The sequence below is a fragment of the Castor canadensis genome, chromosome 2 (assembly GCF_047511655.1).
Source record: "Castor canadensis chromosome 2, mCasCan1.hap1v2, whole genome shotgun sequence".
Classification (NCBI taxonomy): Eukaryota; Metazoa; Chordata; class Mammalia; order Rodentia; family Castoridae; genus Castor; species Castor canadensis.
Window position 1 is genome coordinate 13,803,363 of NC_133387.1, and position 21,354 is coordinate 13,824,716.

At 38.6% G+C, this 21,354-nt stretch overlaps 1 protein-coding gene across 3 annotated transcripts in view; it reads right to left on the minus strand.

The window, feature by feature from the left end:
- Positions 1 to 6,046: 6,046 nt before the first annotated feature.
- The window catches only part of LOC109695405 (maltase-glucoamylase-like), a 174,437-nt gene continuing 159,129 nt past the window's right edge, over positions 6,047 to 21,354 (minus strand). For all 3 annotated transcript variants that reach the window (XM_074061721.1, XM_074061719.1, XM_074061718.1), the window contains 14 exons: positions 19,075 to 19,209; positions 18,540 to 18,627; positions 17,617 to 17,755; positions 15,978 to 16,111; positions 15,819 to 15,853; positions 15,610 to 15,726; positions 15,065 to 15,213; positions 14,448 to 14,532; positions 13,783 to 13,839; positions 11,757 to 11,881; positions 10,658 to 10,746; positions 9,331 to 9,380; positions 8,597 to 8,767; positions 6,047 to 6,956 (listed from right to left, as the gene is read on the minus strand). In XM_074061721.1, the coding sequence (XP_073917822.1) occupies positions 6,879 to 6,956; positions 8,597 to 8,767; positions 9,331 to 9,380; positions 10,658 to 10,746; positions 11,757 to 11,881; positions 13,783 to 13,839; positions 14,448 to 14,532; positions 15,065 to 15,213; positions 15,610 to 15,726; positions 15,819 to 15,853; positions 15,978 to 16,111; positions 17,617 to 17,755; positions 18,540 to 18,627; positions 19,075 to 19,209 (1,452 nt within the window). In that variant the 3' untranslated portion in view covers positions 6,047 to 6,878. The remainder of the gene's footprint in view (positions 6,957 to 8,596; positions 8,768 to 9,330; positions 9,381 to 10,657; positions 10,747 to 11,756; positions 11,882 to 13,782; positions 13,840 to 14,447; positions 14,533 to 15,064; positions 15,214 to 15,609; positions 15,727 to 15,818; positions 15,854 to 15,977; positions 16,112 to 17,616; positions 17,756 to 18,539; positions 18,628 to 19,074; positions 19,210 to 21,354) is intronic.

A 21,354-nucleotide genomic window follows, 5' to 3' on the forward strand; every position in this document is an offset into this window, starting at 1 on the left:
TGGTTGGAATCATTAGACCAGAAACCCTTAGCTCTCAGACCCAGTCCTCAAAGGCCAGATACAAAAATCTCAACGATTCAGCTATAATGACAAGAGCAAATGATACTGAGACTGACTACATCTGCCAAAGTAAACACAACTTTATCTTTGTTGAAACATATGACAATTGGTGTTATAGCATTAAAAGAAAGACAATAAATTTCTTCCTATTGAAGAGAAAGGGTTTAAGATCTTTTTAATTTTGGAGTACCTATAAAGAGATAAGTGAAATTTTGTGATCTCTCCAGATCACAACAGAGAATATGTCAAAAAGTAAGACCCCCAACATTTCCATTAACAGATGGCCAGGAGATGTAAGTGGAGTTCCATGTTGCAGGGGCTATACGGGGGTAGCTTCAGATGGCTATGGCTCCAAGCAAAGTGGTTCTCAAAGTGTGGTCTGAGGATTACTCTTGGAGTCCCTGAAATTTTTTCAGGGGAACTGTGAGGTAAAATCATTTTCATAAAATTACCAAGAAAGTGTTTTCCTTTTTATCTTTCTCTCATGAGCCCACAGTGTTTTTCAGAGGTAATAATGTGATAATCCAAAAAACTGAATGTAGAAGCAGATATGAGAATCAAGTTTCCTTCTATTAACTTGGACTTTTAAAGAGATTCAAAAAAGTTCAAAATAATGCTGCTTTTTTAAGTTTTTGTTTTGGAAAATATGGTTTAATTTTTAACAGGAGAAATATCAATAAGTACAACCCCACGAACAAAATCTTTTAGGAGCCTCAATATTTTTAAAAGTGTAAATATATCCTGGTTCCAAAACATCTAAAGATCGCTGATTGTTAAATAAATAAATAAATGTGTATATATATTCATATATATGTATGTGTGTGTGTCATTAATTTTATACATGTCTGTTTTCAAATGGGAGTTCAGTGTGTACACAAGTGAACATTTCAATACAAACAACTAAATGACTGAACCCAGGGTGGGGAACTCAGAACACTATGGATCTGCCTTGCACAGCTCCGTGGCTTAGAAATCATAGTTTTAGTCTGACACCAGCATTTTGCAAATGAGGAAACCTGATTCCAAATCAAATCACCAAGTTTTCTGAACCTAGAGATCAGCTCTGAGTTTTTATTCCTCAAATGAAAACAGCGCAAAGCGCCTCAGTCTGTGGCCCTAACACTATGACAGGGAGAGGCTGGGGACAACCTTATATTCACAGTGGACAGCACTGCTGCAGACAGAGAAATCAAGGTAACCACAGACCCAGCCCCTCCCCTGACTTTTTCCCCAGAGATGCTTTAAAATCTTTCTAATTCTTTCTTTTTCTTTCTTTCTTTCCTTCCTTCCCTCCCTCCCTCCTTCCCTCTTCCTTTCTTCCTTCTTTCCTTCCTTTCTTTTCTTTCTTTCTTCTTTTGAGGCAAGGTCCCTGGCTGGCTTTGAACTCACAATCTTCCTACCTTGGCTTCCCTAATGTTGGGATTACAGCCACGCACCACTACACCCAGCTTACCTTTCTAATTTTAAATGGAAGGTTTGTATGTCCATATGAAGCTGGCTGCTTAGAATCAAAAAGTGTATACTTAAAATGCATGACCCTGATACCCAAACCAGATAATGATATGCCAAAAAAAGAAGATTACAGACCAATTTCTCTTATAAACATAGATGCAAAAATTCTCAATAAAATACAAACAGAATTCATCAACACATTAAAAAGAATGGAAAAAAAGGATTATAAACCATGATCAAGTTAGCTTTACTCCAGTGATGCAAGGATGATTCAATCAATTAATCAATTATTTAATGTAATACAGCACATAAGCAGAATAAAGGACAAAAATCACATGATCATCTCAATAGATGCAGGAAAAGCCTTTGACAAGATCCAACATCTCTTCATGATAAAAGACTTGAAGAAGCTAGGATTAGGATGAACATATCTCAACATAATGAAGGTTATAGCCAATATTATACTAAATGGGGAAAAACTGAAGCCATTTCCTCTAAAGTCAGGCATGAGACAAGGGTGCCCACTCTCTCCACTCTTATTCAATACTTTTAGCCAGAGCAATAAGGCAAGAGAAAGGAATAAAAATACATGCATAAAAAACTAGCTAGCATTTGTTGCCCTTAATGCAGAGAAACTAAAGCAGATACCTTAAAGCAACTGAGGCCAATAGGAAAAGGGGACCAGGAACTAGAGAAAAGATTAGATCAAAAAGAATTAACCTAGAAGGTAACACCCACGCACAGGAAATCAATGTGAGTCAATGCCCTGTATAGCTATCCTTATCTCAACCAGCAAAACCCCTTGTTCCTTCCTATTATTGCTTATACTCTCTCTACAACAAAATTAGAGATAAGGGCAAAATAGTTTCTGCTGGGTATTGAGGGGGGGAGCGGGAGGGGGTGGAGTGGGTGGTAAGGGAGGGGGTGGGGGCAGGGGGGAGAAATGAACCAAGCCTTGTATGCACATATGAATAATAAAAGAAAAATGAAAAAAAAAAAAAAACCAAAACAAGACAAAAACAAAGGCAAAAAAAAAAGAAACAAAAAAGTCAATTTATCCCTATTCTTAAATGATATTATCCTATACTTAAAAGATTCTAAATATTTCACCAAACTCTTAGATCTGACAAATACTTTCAGCAAAGTAGCTGTATATAAAATCAACACAAGAACATCAGTAGCTTTTCTATATGCCAATAATGAACAGGCTAAGAAAGAAATCAGGAAAATAATCCCATTCACAATAGCCTCAAAAAATTTAATACCTAGGAATATACCTAAGAAAGTGAAAGACCTCTACAATGAAAACTATAAAACACTGAGATAAGAAACTGAAGAAGACACCAGAAGATCACCAAAGCTAACACTGCAAAAATGGCTATACTACTGAAAGCAAACTACATATTCAACACAATCCCCACCAAAATTTCAAAGTCATCTTTTCACATAGGAATTGAAAAATCCTTTCTAAAATTCATTTGGAAGCACAAAAGCCCCTGAATAGCAGAAAGAATAATACTGGAGTTATAATAATATCTGACTTCAACTTATACATAGCCATAGTAAAGAAATGGGATGGAACTGACACAAAAACAGACACGCATATCAATACATTACAGTAGAAGATCCAGAACAAAGCCCATCTGACTTTTGGCAATGGCATTAAAACTTACACTACAGAAAGACAGTCTCCAACAAACTGTGCAGGGAAAACTGGCTATCTCCATGTAGAAAACTGAAACTAGAACCCTATTACTCACCTTGTGCAAAAATTAACTCAAAGTGGATCAAAGATCTTAATAAAATACCTGAAACTTTGAAACTGTTAGAGGAAAACTTAGGGCAAACCCTTGAAAATATAGGCATTGATATTAGTGTTCTGAATAGAACCCCAAATAGGATACATGAACAAAATTTGATTGCATTAAATCAAATAGGATAATTTTGCCAATTATTTGTCAGATAAAGGATCAATATCCAGGATATATAAATAGCTCAAAAAATTAAACATCAAAAGCATAAAGAATCCAATTAATGAATAGGCCAATGCTTTGAACAGACAGTTATCAAAAGAAGTACAAATGGCTAATAAATACATGAAGAAATGCTCAACATATTTAGTCATAAAGGAAATCCAGATCAAAATGACACTTGAGGTTCCATCTCACCTACTCAGAATAGCAATCATCAAGAAAAAACAACAAATGCTGGAGAGGATGTGTGGGTGGGGGCGATGAGGCACATTAATAAACTATTGGTGTCAATTGTGAATGTAAATTAGTGCAGCCACTAAGGAAATTACTATAAAGGTTCCTTTAAAAACTGAAAATAGAACTACCATATACTCCTGCCATACCAGAGGAATATAAGTCAACATACAAGAGAGATACCAGCACCTCCATGATTATAGCAGCCCTGTTCACAAAAATCAAAGCATGGAATCAGACTAGGTATCCATCAACTGAGAAAGGATAAAGAAAAAGTATATATATATATATACTTCTATATATATATATAGAATATATATATTCAGTATTATTCAGACATAAAGAATGAAATTATGTCATTTGCAAGAAAATAGATGAAATAAGATCATTATGTTAAATGAAATAAGCCAGACTGTGAAACTCAACTATCACATGTTTTCTTAGTGCTTAAAAATGAATGACAGGAAGGTAAAACAGGGAATTTTGGGGAATGGGTGCCAGTAGTAAGAGGGAGAGGGTGAAAGGAGAGAATGAAGGGAGAGGGTTGAAGTATTTTATACACATGTATGAAAGTAGAATAATGAAACCTGCAATTTTTTTTCTAAAAGTGAGAGGGGGGAGAAAGACTAAAAGAGGGGTGAATTTGATCAAAGTAAATTGCATGCAGGTAATGAAAATATCACAATGAAATCCCCTTGTACAACCAATATCCAGTAATAAAAAAGTGGGTGGAAAAAGCCAGTGTGGCAGTACACACCTACAGTCACAGCTACTTGGGACTCAGAGATCGGGAGGGTCCCAGTTTCCCTGGCAAAAAGCTCCCTAGACCTCATCTCAACCAATAAAAATCTGGGTGTGGTGTCAGAGCTGTCATCCCAGCTAAGTGGGAAGTATGAGTAGAAGGATCACTGACCAAGCTGACCAGGACATGAACACAAGACCCTGTTAGAAGAATAACTAAAGTGAAAAGGTGTGGGGGGTGCTCAAGTGGTAGAGTGCACACCTAGAAAACACAAGACTCTGCTTTCAAACCCCAGTAATAGTAATACCAAAACCCAGGTAAAAAAATCTTTTCTAAGGATAGATTTTAAGTGCTGTCATCACAAAGAATCATAAATTTGTGTGGCAGAGGACATGTGACTAGCTTTTACTTAGCCATTCCACAACGTATATGTTTACCAAAACACCATTCACGTACCATAAATAGATGAAATTATTTTGAAAAGCCAAAAGTGAATTCAAGAGACAGGAGATAAGCTAATGACTGGCAGCACTTTTATTTACTTATTTATCTTATGGTGGTACTAGGGTTTGAACTCAGGCCTCATGTTTGCTAGGCTGGCACTCTATTACTTAAGCCACACTCCTAGCCCCTTTTGCTTTATTTCTCTTTCAGATAGAGTCTGATTCTTTGCCTGAGCTGGCCTGAGACTATGATCCTCCTACTTCTGCCAATGGAGTGGCTGAGATTATAAGCATGAGCAAGCATGCCTCGCCTTGAGGTGTGATTTTTGTTACCAAATTAAATAAAAAGATCTAGATGTAGAATTAATAATGACATACTATAAATGTAATAATTAGCCTAAACAATATTTTGAGATATCTCCTAGAATCTCATAAGGAGATATGAAAATATCTGTGATTCTATTTTTGTAAGATACATGGATGCTGCTAAAACTACCAGGCTCTGTTACCTATATTCATAATCAAAGGAAATGCTAAATTTTAGTTAGAAATTATTGAATAAAATATAGTTTTGCAAGGACTGGGTCTGGAGCTCAGTGGCAGACTGCTTGCATAACATGTGTAAAGTCTTGGGTTTGATACCCAGCAATGCAAAAAATATTCCTATCATCAGATTCCCTAAATTATACTTAAGGAAGTCTGAACACCATTTAAGAGACTAGATTAAGGCATGCCATTTCCCCAGACTCCAGCACAGCACCTCAGTAGGTGCAGCTGTCAAGTGAAGCTACTGAGCTGGAAAAAATATTTATAATAATTACTTTATCCCAAATATTAACCATCTAGTGTTTTATCCAGTAGTGTTGCAACTTTTTAGAGAGTAGATATTTTACCATTATAGCAACTTGTATGATGATAAAAACCACAACAATCCAAGTAAATCCTTCCATGAACTTAAAATTTATGAAAGTCTCATTGCAGAGATGTGAGGAAAAGAGTAGCTAGTCATAAATCTAGTCATTTCATGTCTGGATTAGACTTCAGGGTCTCTAATGCCAAAGAGAACTAGAAAGACCAGCATGCAGAAGATTGCTGAACAAAAAGACACCTTAGCCCTTAGACAACAGATCACAACAGTCAAAATCTCTTGCAAATTTATTTATTTTCCATAGTATAGAAATCATATGGGTTTGTGTGAAATTCATTACATACATGAGGCAGTGTAAACTAATAAAACATGTACATTTCAAAACACACTCTTTTGAATATAAATAATTTTTCACACCCAAACTTCTCCCTTCAGCTTTGCCTTTGTAAATCTCATTCCTTCCTCTGTTTCCCTATGCTAAGGATTTCTCCAAACTCACTTCTCAAGTGAGTTCCTTCTTTCTCCTCCCCCACCTTGAGCCTCCTAGTCTTGATAATTTGGGGTCACTTTTGTCATCATCTTCTATTGCCTCAGATCTTTCCTGATTATCTTTCATGTATTTGTCTTTTTCTTACTTATGTCATGCTCTCAGCATATTCTTCTTCTTCTCCTCTCCCTATAACCAACTAGCAGACTTTTCTCTGGACACTTTCTTGGTTAGCTTCAGACCAAGAACAGTTATGACAAGTTTCTTTGTCTTTAACAAAGAGTAGAGCCCATTCCATGATGATAATACACACACACACACACTTTTTCATGGGCCCCCCATTTCATCTTTGGTGAATGTCATTATGATGAATCCTCCCCCATTATACTATCATACACAGACATTAAAGTAATACACAGATTTTCCTCACCTCCCTTCTGCCTATCCCATAGGGCAATGATTTTACTTTCAGGATTAAAGACACACAAAATGTATAACAAAATCAATACAAAAATATTCTATCTATACTGGATATAAATGAATTAGTAATATATAATGATGAAGTGAGAATAAAGGTTAAGTAGTTTCAGAGCTATTCATAATATCACACTCCAAAAATTTACAGAGAGCTTCCCCATGTCAATGAAGTGAAATTATGGAGGCTGATGCTTTTACCGGTCACATTGAGGCTTAACACCTGTAGGAAATAAAAGAAAAGGTATTAGGCATTTGTTTGAAATTTCCTGCACACAAATAAATCAGGAAGGCAAAAGTCATCAACTCACATAACTCCATACTATTTTCATAACTAATGGCCTCACTACCAACTGCCCTCACATTTTATGTGAGGATGTGTTTCCTAATTCCTTAGAGATCAAGGATTATTCAGTGATAGGAATGGGCTTTTCAACCATGCAACACACAACCACTGGAGAGAAACAACTGCCCAGACAAATTGGAGAGAATGCCATTTTTGTCCCATCCTTCTGAAGTGTTGATTTTCTTCAAAGCTCTCTTTTTACTTTCTCCAACTTCCTCATGGCACCCCAATGATTACCTAAGAAGACTTTAATATTATTGCCTTTTTTCTAGGCAAATACTTTTAGAATGTGCATACAGGTGTTAGCTTACAGGTTAGTCCATGAGTTGATTCATTACAGAATTGGATCACATCCTTTAAGTGCTTCCTTTTGATAAAATTTTGAAAGCCAGTTGACAAGAACTCCATAGTATGAAGATGCAAATTTAGGAATACAAAAATGAAGGAGAACTTTTGTTTTGGGCCTAAAAAAATTGGACGTATGTTCAGGAAAAAAAGTAAATAGTAGGCCAGATATAGTGATACACATCTGTAAGGCAAGCATGAGGGAGGCTGAGGCAGGAGGATCATGAATTCAAGGACAGCTGAGCTACATAGCAAGTCCTTGAATCAAAAAAAAAAAAAAGAAGAAGAAAAGAAAAAGTAAAAGTAAAAAAGTAAGCACACATGAAGGAATGGCTTTGTCAACCATCATAATGATAGGTGTCAGTACCACAATATTGCATGAATCCCAAAGTGTGGATTATTCACATTTTAGCAATCAGGAAATCAAAGCACACCTTATCATCAAGAATTACCTGGAGCCTGGCAGCATCATAATATGACTGCCATTGTCTGTGCATGTGTGAATTTCATTGCTCTCAGTTGCATTATGAGTGAATAGACTGCAAAAAGATTCTGTTAAGAAGGAATACATAGAAAGACCAAGAAAGTCTAGGATGGAAACTTGTGTACAGCATGTTAGTGCCTTGGACAAAAACCTCATAGACAATAGTAAAACAATATTCATTAAATATGGGATCACCAAACACCCTTGGTAGTAGAAAGGAAATATGTTTGTTTTTAGATGGGGTCTTCTATTTTTGCCCTGACTGGCTTCAGACTAAAATCCTCCTACCTCCACCTTCCCAGTAGCTGGAATTACAGGTATGTACCACCATGTCTGGCCAGCATCACATATTTTTATTTTAAGTAATAAATAGATAAATAAATGTTTAATTATAAAATAATAGCTGAATACAAATTTAATTAATAAAAGAAAAATACACATTACAAATTGGCTAAGGTTATTTTCAATACTTCTTCATATCCAGCATCTACTGCTTCTAAATCACTTCGATGCAGAATCATCACTGTACCTACTAAACATTTTCCTCTATAGTATCACTTAAAATATTACAATATTTAGATAAACAGGGATTCCTGAGGGGTTTTGCAGGATAGGGTAGCATTTGGAAAGCATTTCACAAGGCATACCATGATGGGGAAATAACTCTGGGCTTTCAGTAGTCACAAACCTGTGTTGAAGAGTCATAGATGAAAGGGACTGTTTCATTCACGTTGTTCAGGGAAATGGTCACATTGGAAATGGAGTCATTGTCCACTCCCCAGATTTCAATGTATCCCAGGTTCAAAGAGTTCGTATCAGTAATGTAATTGTTAAAAATTATGTGGCTCTGCATTGTGTTCTGTCAAAATGAAAATAAAACAGAAAGGATAAAACAGCAAAATGGGTTCAGTTTTTTCCTCAAACTGTTCTAGGCACAAATGTAGTTTGTGAAGTGAGACAACACAAGTCATCATTATCTAGTTTCTTCAAACAGTGAAGACCATGATTTCAGCACTCTGTCCCTGATGTCACCTACCTACCATTCACTTTGTACTGACAGGCACCTGCAGGGTCTCTAGCATTGCCTTGAACTCTATGGGAGACAAAGAGTCTCAACTATCAAGAAACATATTCTACATGTGGAGCAGTCACAAAATGTGCAGAAAATTCCAAGAAAACATAAGAACCAAGGCTAGATGATATAGAAATGATCTGTCCATTTGAGGAATGGTAATCTGGAAAATGTTACTGATGATATATGACAAGGTTAATCTCAGGTAACAAGGAATCTCGAGCTGAAGTGGTAGAAAGAAAAGATGTGAATTAGCAGGAGGAGCAGTGAAGGAAGTCTAGCTGGTATTTTGGACCCTTATGACATCTAGCAGAACTTAATCCTCCCTTCATGGCATCAGTCACACTCACCTGGCTGGCAGTAAAGTGAGCCAAATAATAGAGTCCTTTTCCGTAGGTATCTGCAAACAAATAACAAGGTAAATGTGACCTGGGCCTATGTGATATAATTATAATTGCTTATTTGTTTTAGTTGAGAGAGTAAAGATTGTTTTTGTTTTTGTCAATTTTCTTCTTTACAGAGTTTTGTTTTTTTAGTTAAGTCCTCTTTACAGAGTTTTGGTTTTTTAGTCACAATCTGAACAAAACCCCATTGACACAAAATGTTTGAAATGAGTGATAGATGCATATGTTTGGGAGTTGCCCTATATAAAAGTTTCCTAACGCCACTCTTAAATCACTTCTTGTGATCTATCATTCCCAACATATTTCCAGTCACCTTAGAATTTCTGGTTTCTCTCTGCTATATGTAGCTATATATGCAAGTAAACATACATACACAACACCAAGACTAGTGTGAGTTTGTCTGGAGAGGTATTGGACAAGCTTTAAAATGCAAATTCCAGAGAACTTAGAAACATATTTTTTGTTTTTTTATCCTTAATATATGCCACCATTCCAGGGAGAGTATAAAGTTTGGCATGTCCAATAGAGGTAGACTAGTCAAGAGCCTCATTCTTCCTTCCACTCTCATGGCTTCCTCTGTCTTCTCTATGTGCCAACCTCTTTCTCATTTACTCACCATTCCACCAATAACCACAGGCTGTCCTCTAAAACTGTCATGTCTAAGGCAGTAACCACCAGAAAAAGGGTAACAATATAAGTTTAAATCATTTCAGTTAAATAAGATCAAAATTCGGTTCTTCAGATGTTCTGTCACATTTTAAGTGATCAAAGCACATTGGACCCCAGAAGACATAGAGCATTTCCATCATGGCAGAAAGTTCTATTGGACAGCACTAGTCTAGAAATAGCTAATAATACTTGAGTCATCCTCCTAAAAGGTTACTAAATTCCTGTAAACTAAATTCCCTAAATAAATAGCACCAATAAAAGACATTATCTTGCTGGGACAGAAGCTACATAATTAGGGAATGTGTCATTGACCATAAATCATATGAAAGTTTATCTCAGTTGGCAACAAATAAACTTTCCCTATGGCTCCCCACTGCAGTATTACACAGTAGATCAGGACAATTGAGTAACAGAGATTCAGAACTAAGCGTCATTTACATGAGGCATAAAGAGTGTGTACAATATAATTACACACTTAAAAGTAACAAATGACTATATTTTGAAATGCAAATTTGTTTTAACATGGAAAATGAAAAGGCAGGCATCTAAGACATCTAAGAACCTAGCCAATGATATGGCATGAATCCCAGTGTACCCTACTCACCAATGCCTTCCCCATCATCCCAGAAGAGCCAGCCCTCAGCAGTTCCCTCATCATCCAAGGCAGTCTTGAGGCCCACGAATTTCTGGCGGCTGCAGTGAGGTGGAAGAGAGTCATTAGCTAAAAACAAAGTCACAGTCACAAGCCAAGGGTTTTCATAAGAGCAAAAGAACAAAAAGAAGTTTCCTGGGTTAAAGAGTAAGCACTAGGATTCAAGAGACTTGTGAACTCATCCTAGTTCTGTCTCCTTATACCCAGTTGATTTCATGCCATAAGTGAATTAATTAGTGAATGAATCAAGGGGAATTTTCCTATAAGGCTCTTTAAAAACAAAACATTAGAAGGCAATGAACTTGCTTCCTTATTTACTCTTTATAAGGAGAGTCCTAGGGCTATAATCTTTTTCTTTCATGATCCATTTCCTAAAACACATATAATGAGTTCTGTTCATGAGTCTCTGGAGTCCAGTGAGTAACTGAGTAATGGTCTAAGTTTTGAGAAATTATATCTGACAGAAATGGATTTTAGTAATTTTTATCCACTTACTGTGTGACTAAGTACATCAGTCAGCCTTAGAAAGCCTCTCTTTACCATCAGTGAAATGGGGACAATAATGAACCCCACATCAAAGGATATTTTCCTTTTGTAAATTAAAAATAGAATATCTCCAAATAGAAATTCCCATATTGGGCACAGTTCTAGGCACAGAGAAGGTTTTCAATTGATGTTAGTTAATGCTAATTATTACATAACCCTAGATCAAGAATTTGAAAATATTTTACATGAAGAATCTCAGCTCCAGGTATCAGTTGTTACATGCCTTAAACAATTTTACAGCAATAATTTTTTGAGAGTCAAATAAGATTTAGATAGTCTTCTAAAACTGCTACGAATCATGATAGCCTCTATGTTAACATTTGTTTCAAATGTCAATTATTAAATCTATCATTCCACATGATTAGATATAAAATAGGTATTCAGCATGCAGAGTTCATAAAAGGATTTAAAAAAAAGCAAATAAAATTTTGTTCAATAAAATATTGAGGACATTTATTCCAAATAAGTGAGCTAACCAGTATGTAAAGCAGAACCCTTCACTCACCTGAGGTAGGTGTTCTGTGCAGGCTCCTGCCAGGGCAGGATGTACCCCCCACGGACATGAAGGTTAATGTGCTCAAGAGGCGCTGGCAACACCTTCCACTGTCCCCTGGCCTTAATATCCACACCCTGTGGGCCAAAGAAGGAAACAGATGGTGAGCGAGAGGACACACACCTCCTTTAGCCATGCTTGTGCCAGACATCTCACCTGCCTCTCTGAACTTGCTGCCTTTCCACAGCCTTTCAGCACACACCTGTTCTTACAGTCTTGCACTCACCTGGTACTCTGAAATCTTTCTTTGCTACTAAATGTCTTACAAGAGTCCCTGGGTTTTTGGGGTTTCTATAGCCTGTACTCGAGGTCCTCACATGGATCCCAGCCCACCCTCACTCCACAACCTGTTTCTAAGTCACAGAGCACTGCTAGGATAGGTCAGGCAATCTTTTGATTAACTTCTTGGTGGCTTCTGATACACAATTCTAGACCTTCTCTTTCACTAAGAGTCTATGAGTCCCCATCCTCCTTCATGGCCCCACTCCTATCCCTGCCAGCCTAACATCTTTCACTCCTACTTCACAGAAAAGATTCAAGCAAGCAACTTATTTACATATCTTTACCTTTAACATTATAGATCTGCCTTTATGTTTGACATCTTTACCTTGTCTCATGTGACAATCTTTATCTTGCCTCATATGACATCTTTATGTTGCCTCCTGTGTGAGAGGTGCTCGCTCAGATGAATCATAAGCTCAAATCCAAGGGACCATCCTTTCACATTGTTTTCAACTATAGCACAGCTTCTCAGTGTTAGCACTACTGGGACTTTGGGTCACACAATTCTTTGTTGTGAGGCTCTCTCATGCTTTTTTTCTGATGTCAAGAAACATCTTCATTATCCACCCACTAGATGCCAGGAGCACCCCACCCCCTCACTTCACTGCACCATCAAAACTGACTGCAGTTACTGCCAAATGCCCCAATATGCAAAATCTTCCCATCTGAAAAATGGTCCTTTAGAAGTGAGAAGCAGTTATTACTGACAATAAGTAAACAAATGTTCATGGCTTTGTTCCAATAAAACTTTATGGAGCAAAATAGGTGACAGCCAAATTGGCTGTGGGCTATGATTTACCAATCTCTACTCTAGAATAGATACAAGGTACTCATACCTTATGAAGATTAATCAACAAGACATTTCTCCCTTAATTTCAACCATATAATCTTTGTTTTACTTTAACACAAAATTTTCTTTTTCTCCGAGTGGTTTGCTCCTTCAACTTTTGGCTTTGCGCTTCTACTTTTTTGTGTAAAACTATTTTTTATTTGAAAGCCTTGTATAAAATCAGCCATTCCAGGGAACATTTCTTCATTAGATACATACAGTTATTTACATATATGTTACTGTTTCTGACAAATAAATCTTAGCTCCTCTTTACATGGTGAATCCATGGGGAAATAATGTGTCCAGTATTCCAACATCAGAAGCTCAGTAAAGAACTTTGCACCTGGGAAAGGCTGAGGCTAAAACAGACTACCAAAACGTCTGGGGTACAAAAGAGGTCCCCATTCTCAAGATCATGAAAATGCAGGACCAGCGTTACAATGCAGTGCCTCCTTAAACTATGAGCTTAAATGTAAACTAATCCCTGCTTAAGCCCAACTAGACCTGCACCAGAAAGCCCAACACACTCAAAAGGACTGACTGTTGTAGAATAGTCACCATGCAAACTCAAGACCATGTGAGAGTCACTTAAGAAGAAAGTTGGACAGGTATGATGGTTATGCATGGAATCTCAGTTACTCGGGAAACAGAGATCTCAAACCTGAGGCCAGTCCAGACAGAAAGTTAGTGAGACCCCCATCTCAACAAAAAATGCTGGGCATGTTGTCTCATGCCTGAAATCCCAGCTATGCATATAACCCCAGCTACTTGGAAGGCCTACATAGGAGGACTGCAGTACAGGCCAGCCGAGGCAAAACTTCAAGCCAAAACCCTACCGAGGTTGTGTAAATATTTACCAAATCTTACCGTGTAGTAGTCGTACCACCGGGCTCTAGGGAAATACGCAGTGACATTTGTGGCATTCTGAAATTAAACACAAACAAGGTGTGGGCAGTGGACACTATACCTGAGACAAAGTAAGCATTCTGCACAGGTAAGGGCCACAACAGAAATGGTGAAATTGGGCCCAATGCATCAGGTCTCTGACATTGGCAGTGCTTGTTAGGGTATTTTAACCAAATACTAATATTTCCCAGAGGAAGAAAATGAATGGCTTTTGCTGCCAGCCAGGCCTCTTACAGAATAAATGCACACACTGGTCAGCAGCACCAAGAAGATACACATTGCTGCAAGCTACTCTTCTGGCACATTTTACTTTAATGGTGGCAGAGGACTGGAATGAATTCTTACAGTACTGTCCCCACTTGATTCTGTGCTCCATCTTTTAGTTAATGGATAAATGACTACATTCTCAAATATTCTGGAGGTTTATTTTTCTTCTTGATTGTTTATGAATTGGATGTGACCAACCCCAGGACATATAAAGGATACACTTCTGCTCAGAAGGAGAGGAAACAACAAAGGAATAATAAGAAATCATGTTTAGGATCCTTCACACCACACTTTTTCTCCCCCTATTCATCCAGCCTCACAGCTGGGACCCTCTACCCAATAGGAGCCTCCATACGTACACACTCCAGGACAGGGCTGACCAAGAAAGCTGGACCCAGCAGGAACTGACCATCTATGTCCCAGGTCTCCCTGTCAGACACAAACCTTGAGAAGGAAATGAAAGTGTCACAATCAGAGCCTCAACTGGGCTCCAGCCCAAGGTCCTGAAGAAATCCTCCAGTTTAGGCCCAAATCAGAAACCCAGCTGCAGCCTATGCCATCTTTCTCTACCCCAGTTTAATGAGAATTACGTCCTCCGTGGCATGTCCTCAACTTTCAGCAACACTTTAGGTATGCTTTCTCCTATAATATCTCCATAACCTCTCACCATGGCACATGCATCCACATAAACAAACTGCTACAAATGATAGGCAGGTCTTTGCATGACCAATGAGAGAGAAATTATACTGTACTTGTTGTATCATTTCAAAAAAGTGTCCACTCAATAAATACCCTTTCACTTATTACATTGTAATATCACACTGTGCTAAAAGAACTAGCAGAGTATAGACTCTGCCTGGAGAGTTTATGACAAAAGAAACCACATCTTCAATTTGGAAGAACTGTTTGAAACAACAACCACCTTCAAAATGAAATATGTTATGCACTAGTCAACAAGATTCTTGCCAATACTCACTCATGGAGAAGAGGCCTCACAACAGTGGTTCCCTCTGTGTTGGCCTTGTGCATCAAGGTGTAGATATAGGGCAATAGAGTGTATCTGGTCTGTAATACACTTCTGGAAATATTCTCAAAGGCAGCATCCCAGGACACAGGGTCTTGTCTCTAAACAAGAAAAAGAATGTTCACAGCTCATCCTAGGGGACCTAGGCAATTTAAAGAGGTCACTGCTACACCATGTCAGTATGTTTCACACAGCTAAACTAAAGGCAATTATGGATGACACTCAGAGAATACGCTTAATAGGTTGGACAAGGTCCCAAACTTCTCAGGAAAGCTGACAAAGTTTCCCTATAACATATTTTTCTTGGGCTATGTGGGGGATAATTATTTCTAAACAAAAAGAATTACCCCATCCAATGCTGAGAAATATGGTGTTGAGAGGAGGGTTTAAGAATTTGAAGATGTTACCAGGGAATACAGACAGTATGAACTGCAGTTCAGAAATGGAGGTTTTCTTTCAATGATATAAAAGAGGTAAGGTGGGTGCTGAGGTCTTACCCTGTTCCCCTCGCCATTGTGGTTCCTGGAGAAGGGGTAAAAGGCTCCCAGCTGCATCCAGCGAGCACACATCTCATATTCAGCATCTTCAAAGAACCCACAAATATCTGCCCCTGTCTGAAATAAAAGGGAAGAAAACAAGCGTCTTAAGAAGTTCTGAAAGATGCCACCATCTTCTTGAGGACTAGGAGAATCCAAAGGTCACTTACATAGGAGATGCCAAACAGACTGAACTCCATCATGCCTGCAATGAGAACCACAGCTATGTCAAGCCAGGCCCTCATGACCTGCCTCTTCCTCCCTCCTTCATCAAGGATCTAACTCCCTCCCCTGTGGGCAGAGAGGCTCCTCAGAACAATCCCACTCACCAATGATAGATTTCTTCAGCTGATCCCAAGCAGCTGTGTTGTCTCCCAGCCAGTGTCCTGCCCAGCGGCCAGAAGAAGGGAATGTGGAGCGGGTGATGATGATCCCTCGCTCTCCTGTCACCTCCTGCACAGCTCTGTTAGGAGAGGAACAGGAGAACTCAGGCCAGAGCAGTGGAAAGAAGGCCATAGGGCTTTGACCAGAGCTGTTAGGCCTAGCTCTTGATGACAAAATGTTTGCTGCCTGACTGGAGGGAAGATGGAAATCTGAGCCTTAGCAAGAACCTTCTGCCTAACAGAGGTAATGATAGCAGTGCTGCCTTTTCACAGTGTTTTACTTTGACTTGTCATAAACCCACTACAAGTTGTCCCAGAATAAACAGTTTCTGTTTATTCACTCAATACTTGGTTTTTGTACATTTAAGGAAGAAGAACATAAATTATTTTCTAATATTTTCTTAGGGTAATTTCTATTATTTATTGAGCTCAAAAAGTGAAACTCTGATAATTCAACAGAAGCATTGACTCTCTCATAAGAATAGGAACAAATAAATAAATTCCCAGTGAAGATGATTCAATTTTAAAATTGAGGAAGGATAGAAGGAATGAGGTGACAGAGAAATTAAAAATAATTCTGAAATTACATATATCACAAATTAATCCAGTTTCAGAAATTAAAAAAGAACCAGTAAGAAAATCCCTGAAAATGAAAGCACTGGGTATTGAGTTGAGGATATCCCACTCCTTTTGTTATAGTAGAGTCCCTCATTAATCTTTTTCCTTTCTCTGGTGATAAAATAAAAAAGGGTTACCCAGTCCACTGTGTTGCTTTAGCTTCTTGTAACTAATCTATTACATCATATCTAATAATTTCTGGTGTCCAAGATTATTTTTTTTCTCACTGATGGTACTCATAGAGGAGTTAGGCAGGAAGTTAGGATCTGATGGCTGAAAACCATGGCTTAGATATTGACATAAAAAATCATATCTTAGCCTACTGACTTAAAGGAATGACTTATGACATAAATTAGGGTCTTGCTAATCCAAAGCAACTGAAGCCAAGAAAAAAATGACAGGCCTAGTCTGAACATTTAAATCTAAGAACTCCCCATCTGATATGTGGAGTTTTTGATGACACATAACCACAACCTGTGATAATAACTCACAACCTGAAGATAATAACTCACAACCTGGTTTCCCAGGACTGACCACCCCCATGGCTACATATCCCAATAGAATACTGAGGTCTTAGGACCCTCCACACACTCCTCCTTCTTTATGCTGTACACTCTACAATCTCAAGAGTACATTTTTGCTTTGTTGTCTCTTTGCAATTCGTTAATAAACCTACTCCTACTTAATTCTCTTCTGTGTTCATCCTTGAATTCATACTCTGACAGAAACAATAAATTTCAGGTCTGTGACCCAAATCAGGTAACAGAGCCATTACTTATTTATATCTGTCCTTCCAACTACAACCACAAGACCTCATTCTATATTCATGAAGTATATATGGAATAAATAAGCATGGCTGCATAGTTGAAAGGGGAATGAAAGTAAAAGTTGGGAAGATAAGCCTTTTTCTGCTCACCCCACAACACAATTGGTGTCAAATGCAGAAGGGAGACAGAAATTGACTTACTCATAGGTGGGTCTGGTCTGGGACCACCCGTACAGGCTGTGCACATCATAGTGCCGCACCCGCGAACCATCCGGCAGGATCTGCTCACTCTCCATGCACAGGGTCTTGCTGCTGAGGCCCACACCCCTGTCCTCCACATCTGAGAGGAAAGATTGGAAATGTGAAAAACAGCCCTGACACTTTCAGTTCCTGGCCGCTCTTTAAGGGATCGAGCTCTGGGTCATGAGACCCCTGCATGGGTCACTCTCCCTCCCTCAGGGCATGAGAAGAGTGCTCTGCTCTGCGTGCAGTGGTGCTGCAGGTGTCTTCACCATCATTCGTGCAGAAGTGGAGGTATTAGAAGAACAAGGGATTATCAGGCACTCACTATGGAGCAGGCCCCGAGCAGTGCCTTGAACACATACATTAGCTCACATAACTCTTACAATAAACCTTTGAAGTGTGCGGGCTATTTGCCCCGTACATTTAGAAAACTGATGCTTGGAAATACCACAGTATCTCTGGAGTTTGACTCACACAAAGAATGATTTATGGAGCCAAGACAAACTCACGTGTAATTCCAAACACCATCAGCTACCAGTGGGGAAGTCACATCATTTTACCCATTGGTGTAATAGAAATTGTGTGGGTAAATTTTAATAAGCCTGAAGAACTAAGAAATCTAGCTGTGAGAACAATTGGAGACATTACCACTGTTACATGCTCTCTGAGCAAATTCCAAAAACTCACCCAGGGGATCCAGTAACATACACATACCCTAGGGGGCAAAGTACATGAAGTACTCCTGTCTCTGGGCCCCAGTAAACCACAGCACCAGTGAGGACCTGCACACAGTGCTCAAGGTACACTCTGGCTGCTGAGCTCTAGCAGTCATTGCTTTTCCCAGCCAGGCCTCTACAGGTGGAGGAGGCCAGGGTCCTTACGCGGCATGTAGGGAGGATGGTTCAGAGTAGCATTCCTGCAGCCTGCAGGAACGGCCCCATTCACAAAGCTTGAAGGCTCATTCATATCCTAGAAATGTCAAACACAAACAGGGTTGCTTTTAAAGATAATTACAATTGTCAGTTCTGAAGTGAGGAAGTAATGAATAAATCCTTAAACACACTGCAATTCCTATAGGCATTGCCCTGGGAGGATCGTTACATTGTGGGCAGAATGGGCTACAAAGAGAAAATAACTCCTATGGGATGACTGGCTAGAGGGTTAAAGAAATCTCCCTCAAGGCAAACAAAGTTCTAGGGGCCTCTCAGCAATCACTCTCAAGGTTTAATATTAGGGATTTCAAGCAAGGTATGAGGGATGAGAATGACTGGGCTATTCTATTCTCCTCCAGTATGAGATGTGCAAAGTCTTTCTTGGGTGGTTATAATCCCCTTACTCTAGGTCAGTGTCCACATGCTAAAACAGAGATGAACACACAATTCTCCACATGTACACAGGCATCCAAGCTGCACTTACAATCCACATGCCATCAAACTTCAAGCTCTTCTCTGGACTTTCTGTATTATTATACATTTTTCCAATTTCCCTCTTCCACCACTGGACAGCTGAATTACGGAAAAAGTCCGGGAAGGCCGCATAAGCTCGGTATTGCTATGAAAATAAAGTACAATTTACTATTCTCAAACTAATATACAAGAAAGTAGTCACCCAGGTATTAAGAACTTAATCATGCAAAGAGTTGTACTACATGGTGGTAAAAAGTGACAGACATACACAAAACACTGCCTCCATAGTATAATGCACTTAGATTACTAGAAAAACATTGAGTTGAAAGAAAAGAAAAATGAACAAACTACAAATTACATGCTTCAGCATTTGGAAAAATGTCTATGCAATATTGTTCTTTTCAAAACTAAAGACATGGTAACAACCAATATCCTGATCTCACTTCTTGGTGTTTTAAAGCTCTACTGTCCTGCACTCAACAATCCAGACACTTTCAGAGAACTCTTCTAGCATGAACCAGGAGCCAGGGACAGAAAATTCAGACATCAGGTAACTGCATCAATTCTGAAGAATTTTCCACCTGACATTCCCACTGGGAAAGAGGGGAGGATAAGACTATAGTTCATAATATTACACTAATTTTTATGGATCTCTATTTTCTGTAATTTCAGAATCACAAGAAATTTGTATTTCTAGGTAATGTAAAATGGGAAGACTTAAGGAACTTTCAGCCTTCCCTTCTCTTCATTTTCCCTCAAAAAATGAAAGTAATGTCTACATTTTAACATGAAAGTGGACCCAAGGTGTTATTTATTCAGTATACTGGAAAGGTTTTGAGAGCAAGGACCTTGTTTTATACTCGTCTAATTGATCTTCATTCCCCTACAATGCTTAGCTCAGAACCTGACATAATAATAAGTCAATGATATTAAATGTTTAGTGTTTAATTATGGATTCAGCTACACGATTACAGCAAATATCCATAAAAGCCTATCTACTCCTTCATGTTGCATGTTGTGAGACAGTAGGGTCCTTGGTGTGTCTCAATAATTAGCCTCCTCTGTGGGAACTGCTGTATTATAAGTCAATGCCAATGGTGAAGGTAATAAGAACAACAGAAAGAACATTTGGTCTGGAGAAACTACAGTTTCTCCACAACAGACAAAAGCCATCTAGGAATCCACAAATCACAGAAGAAAAACCTACTTAAAAAGCAGAAATGGATCAGAATCCATAAATCTGGCTTAGAGGAGTGGGAGAGCAAGGTATCCCATCACAGGGAACCTTGGGATTCCTTTTGTTGGGTAATACATAGAGCAAGCTTGGAACTAGACAAAGCGAACTTTTCACCAAAAACAAAGAGCCACAGCTCAGGCAAGGTCATAAACAATGGGATGGATGGGGACACGGATTGGAATAAAGAGTCATTGTTAGCTGTGTTCTTAGTCAGAATTGTACTCTGTATGGGTTGCACATGGAAAATAATAGCCAACTATGGTTTATTAATCTTACTAAATGTTGCTGTGATCCTGATTTTAAAAGTCCTACATTTTCTAGGGTGCTGGCTCTGCCTCCTCCTGTCCCTACTTAACTCTTGCCTTATTCCTTTATCCCTCCCATTCCTTCATTTTTAAGTAGTGATGGGCCCACAAACATGACTGGTACTTAATATTTATCATAACCCACTGCAGGGTACCAAAAATGAAATGTCATGTCTGCGTTCTACTGTAGACTTACTGTATTAAACTTCTGAGACACAGACCCAAAAATCCTCTTTCCTTGGGCTTCCTGGCTGCCTGTTTATTTTACACTAGTCTCAGCAATGCTAGATCTGGACATCAGTTATCTTGCCCTTAAAGCCTCATTGAGTGGAACTTACAAATATAAATAATCACAATTTTTCTGACTAGGGAAAATCTCTATGAGCAGGATAATAGATTAAATGCCTCCTAATGAAGGGATCCTCACCAAAAGGCACAACTGGAATTTAGGGAAAACGAATTCCTTATATAAAATGCCCTGTAATAACAGCAATGGACATCCCAGGTCATCACCTACTAATGGTCACAGGGGGTATTGTGATTACCAATACTGCCCCACATACCTCCAAACAACCTGAAAATTAGGGGGAAGCATTGTCTTAGAAAGGGGAGAAACAGTATGTCTCATAAGGTAACAGTCAATTAACTGAATAATGAAGAGGGCCGGCACTAATGCAAGCATTTAAATGCCAGAGAGCGTAAGATCCTGAATGTCTTGACCTGGTAAGTCACTTTGTCAGTGTGGGAT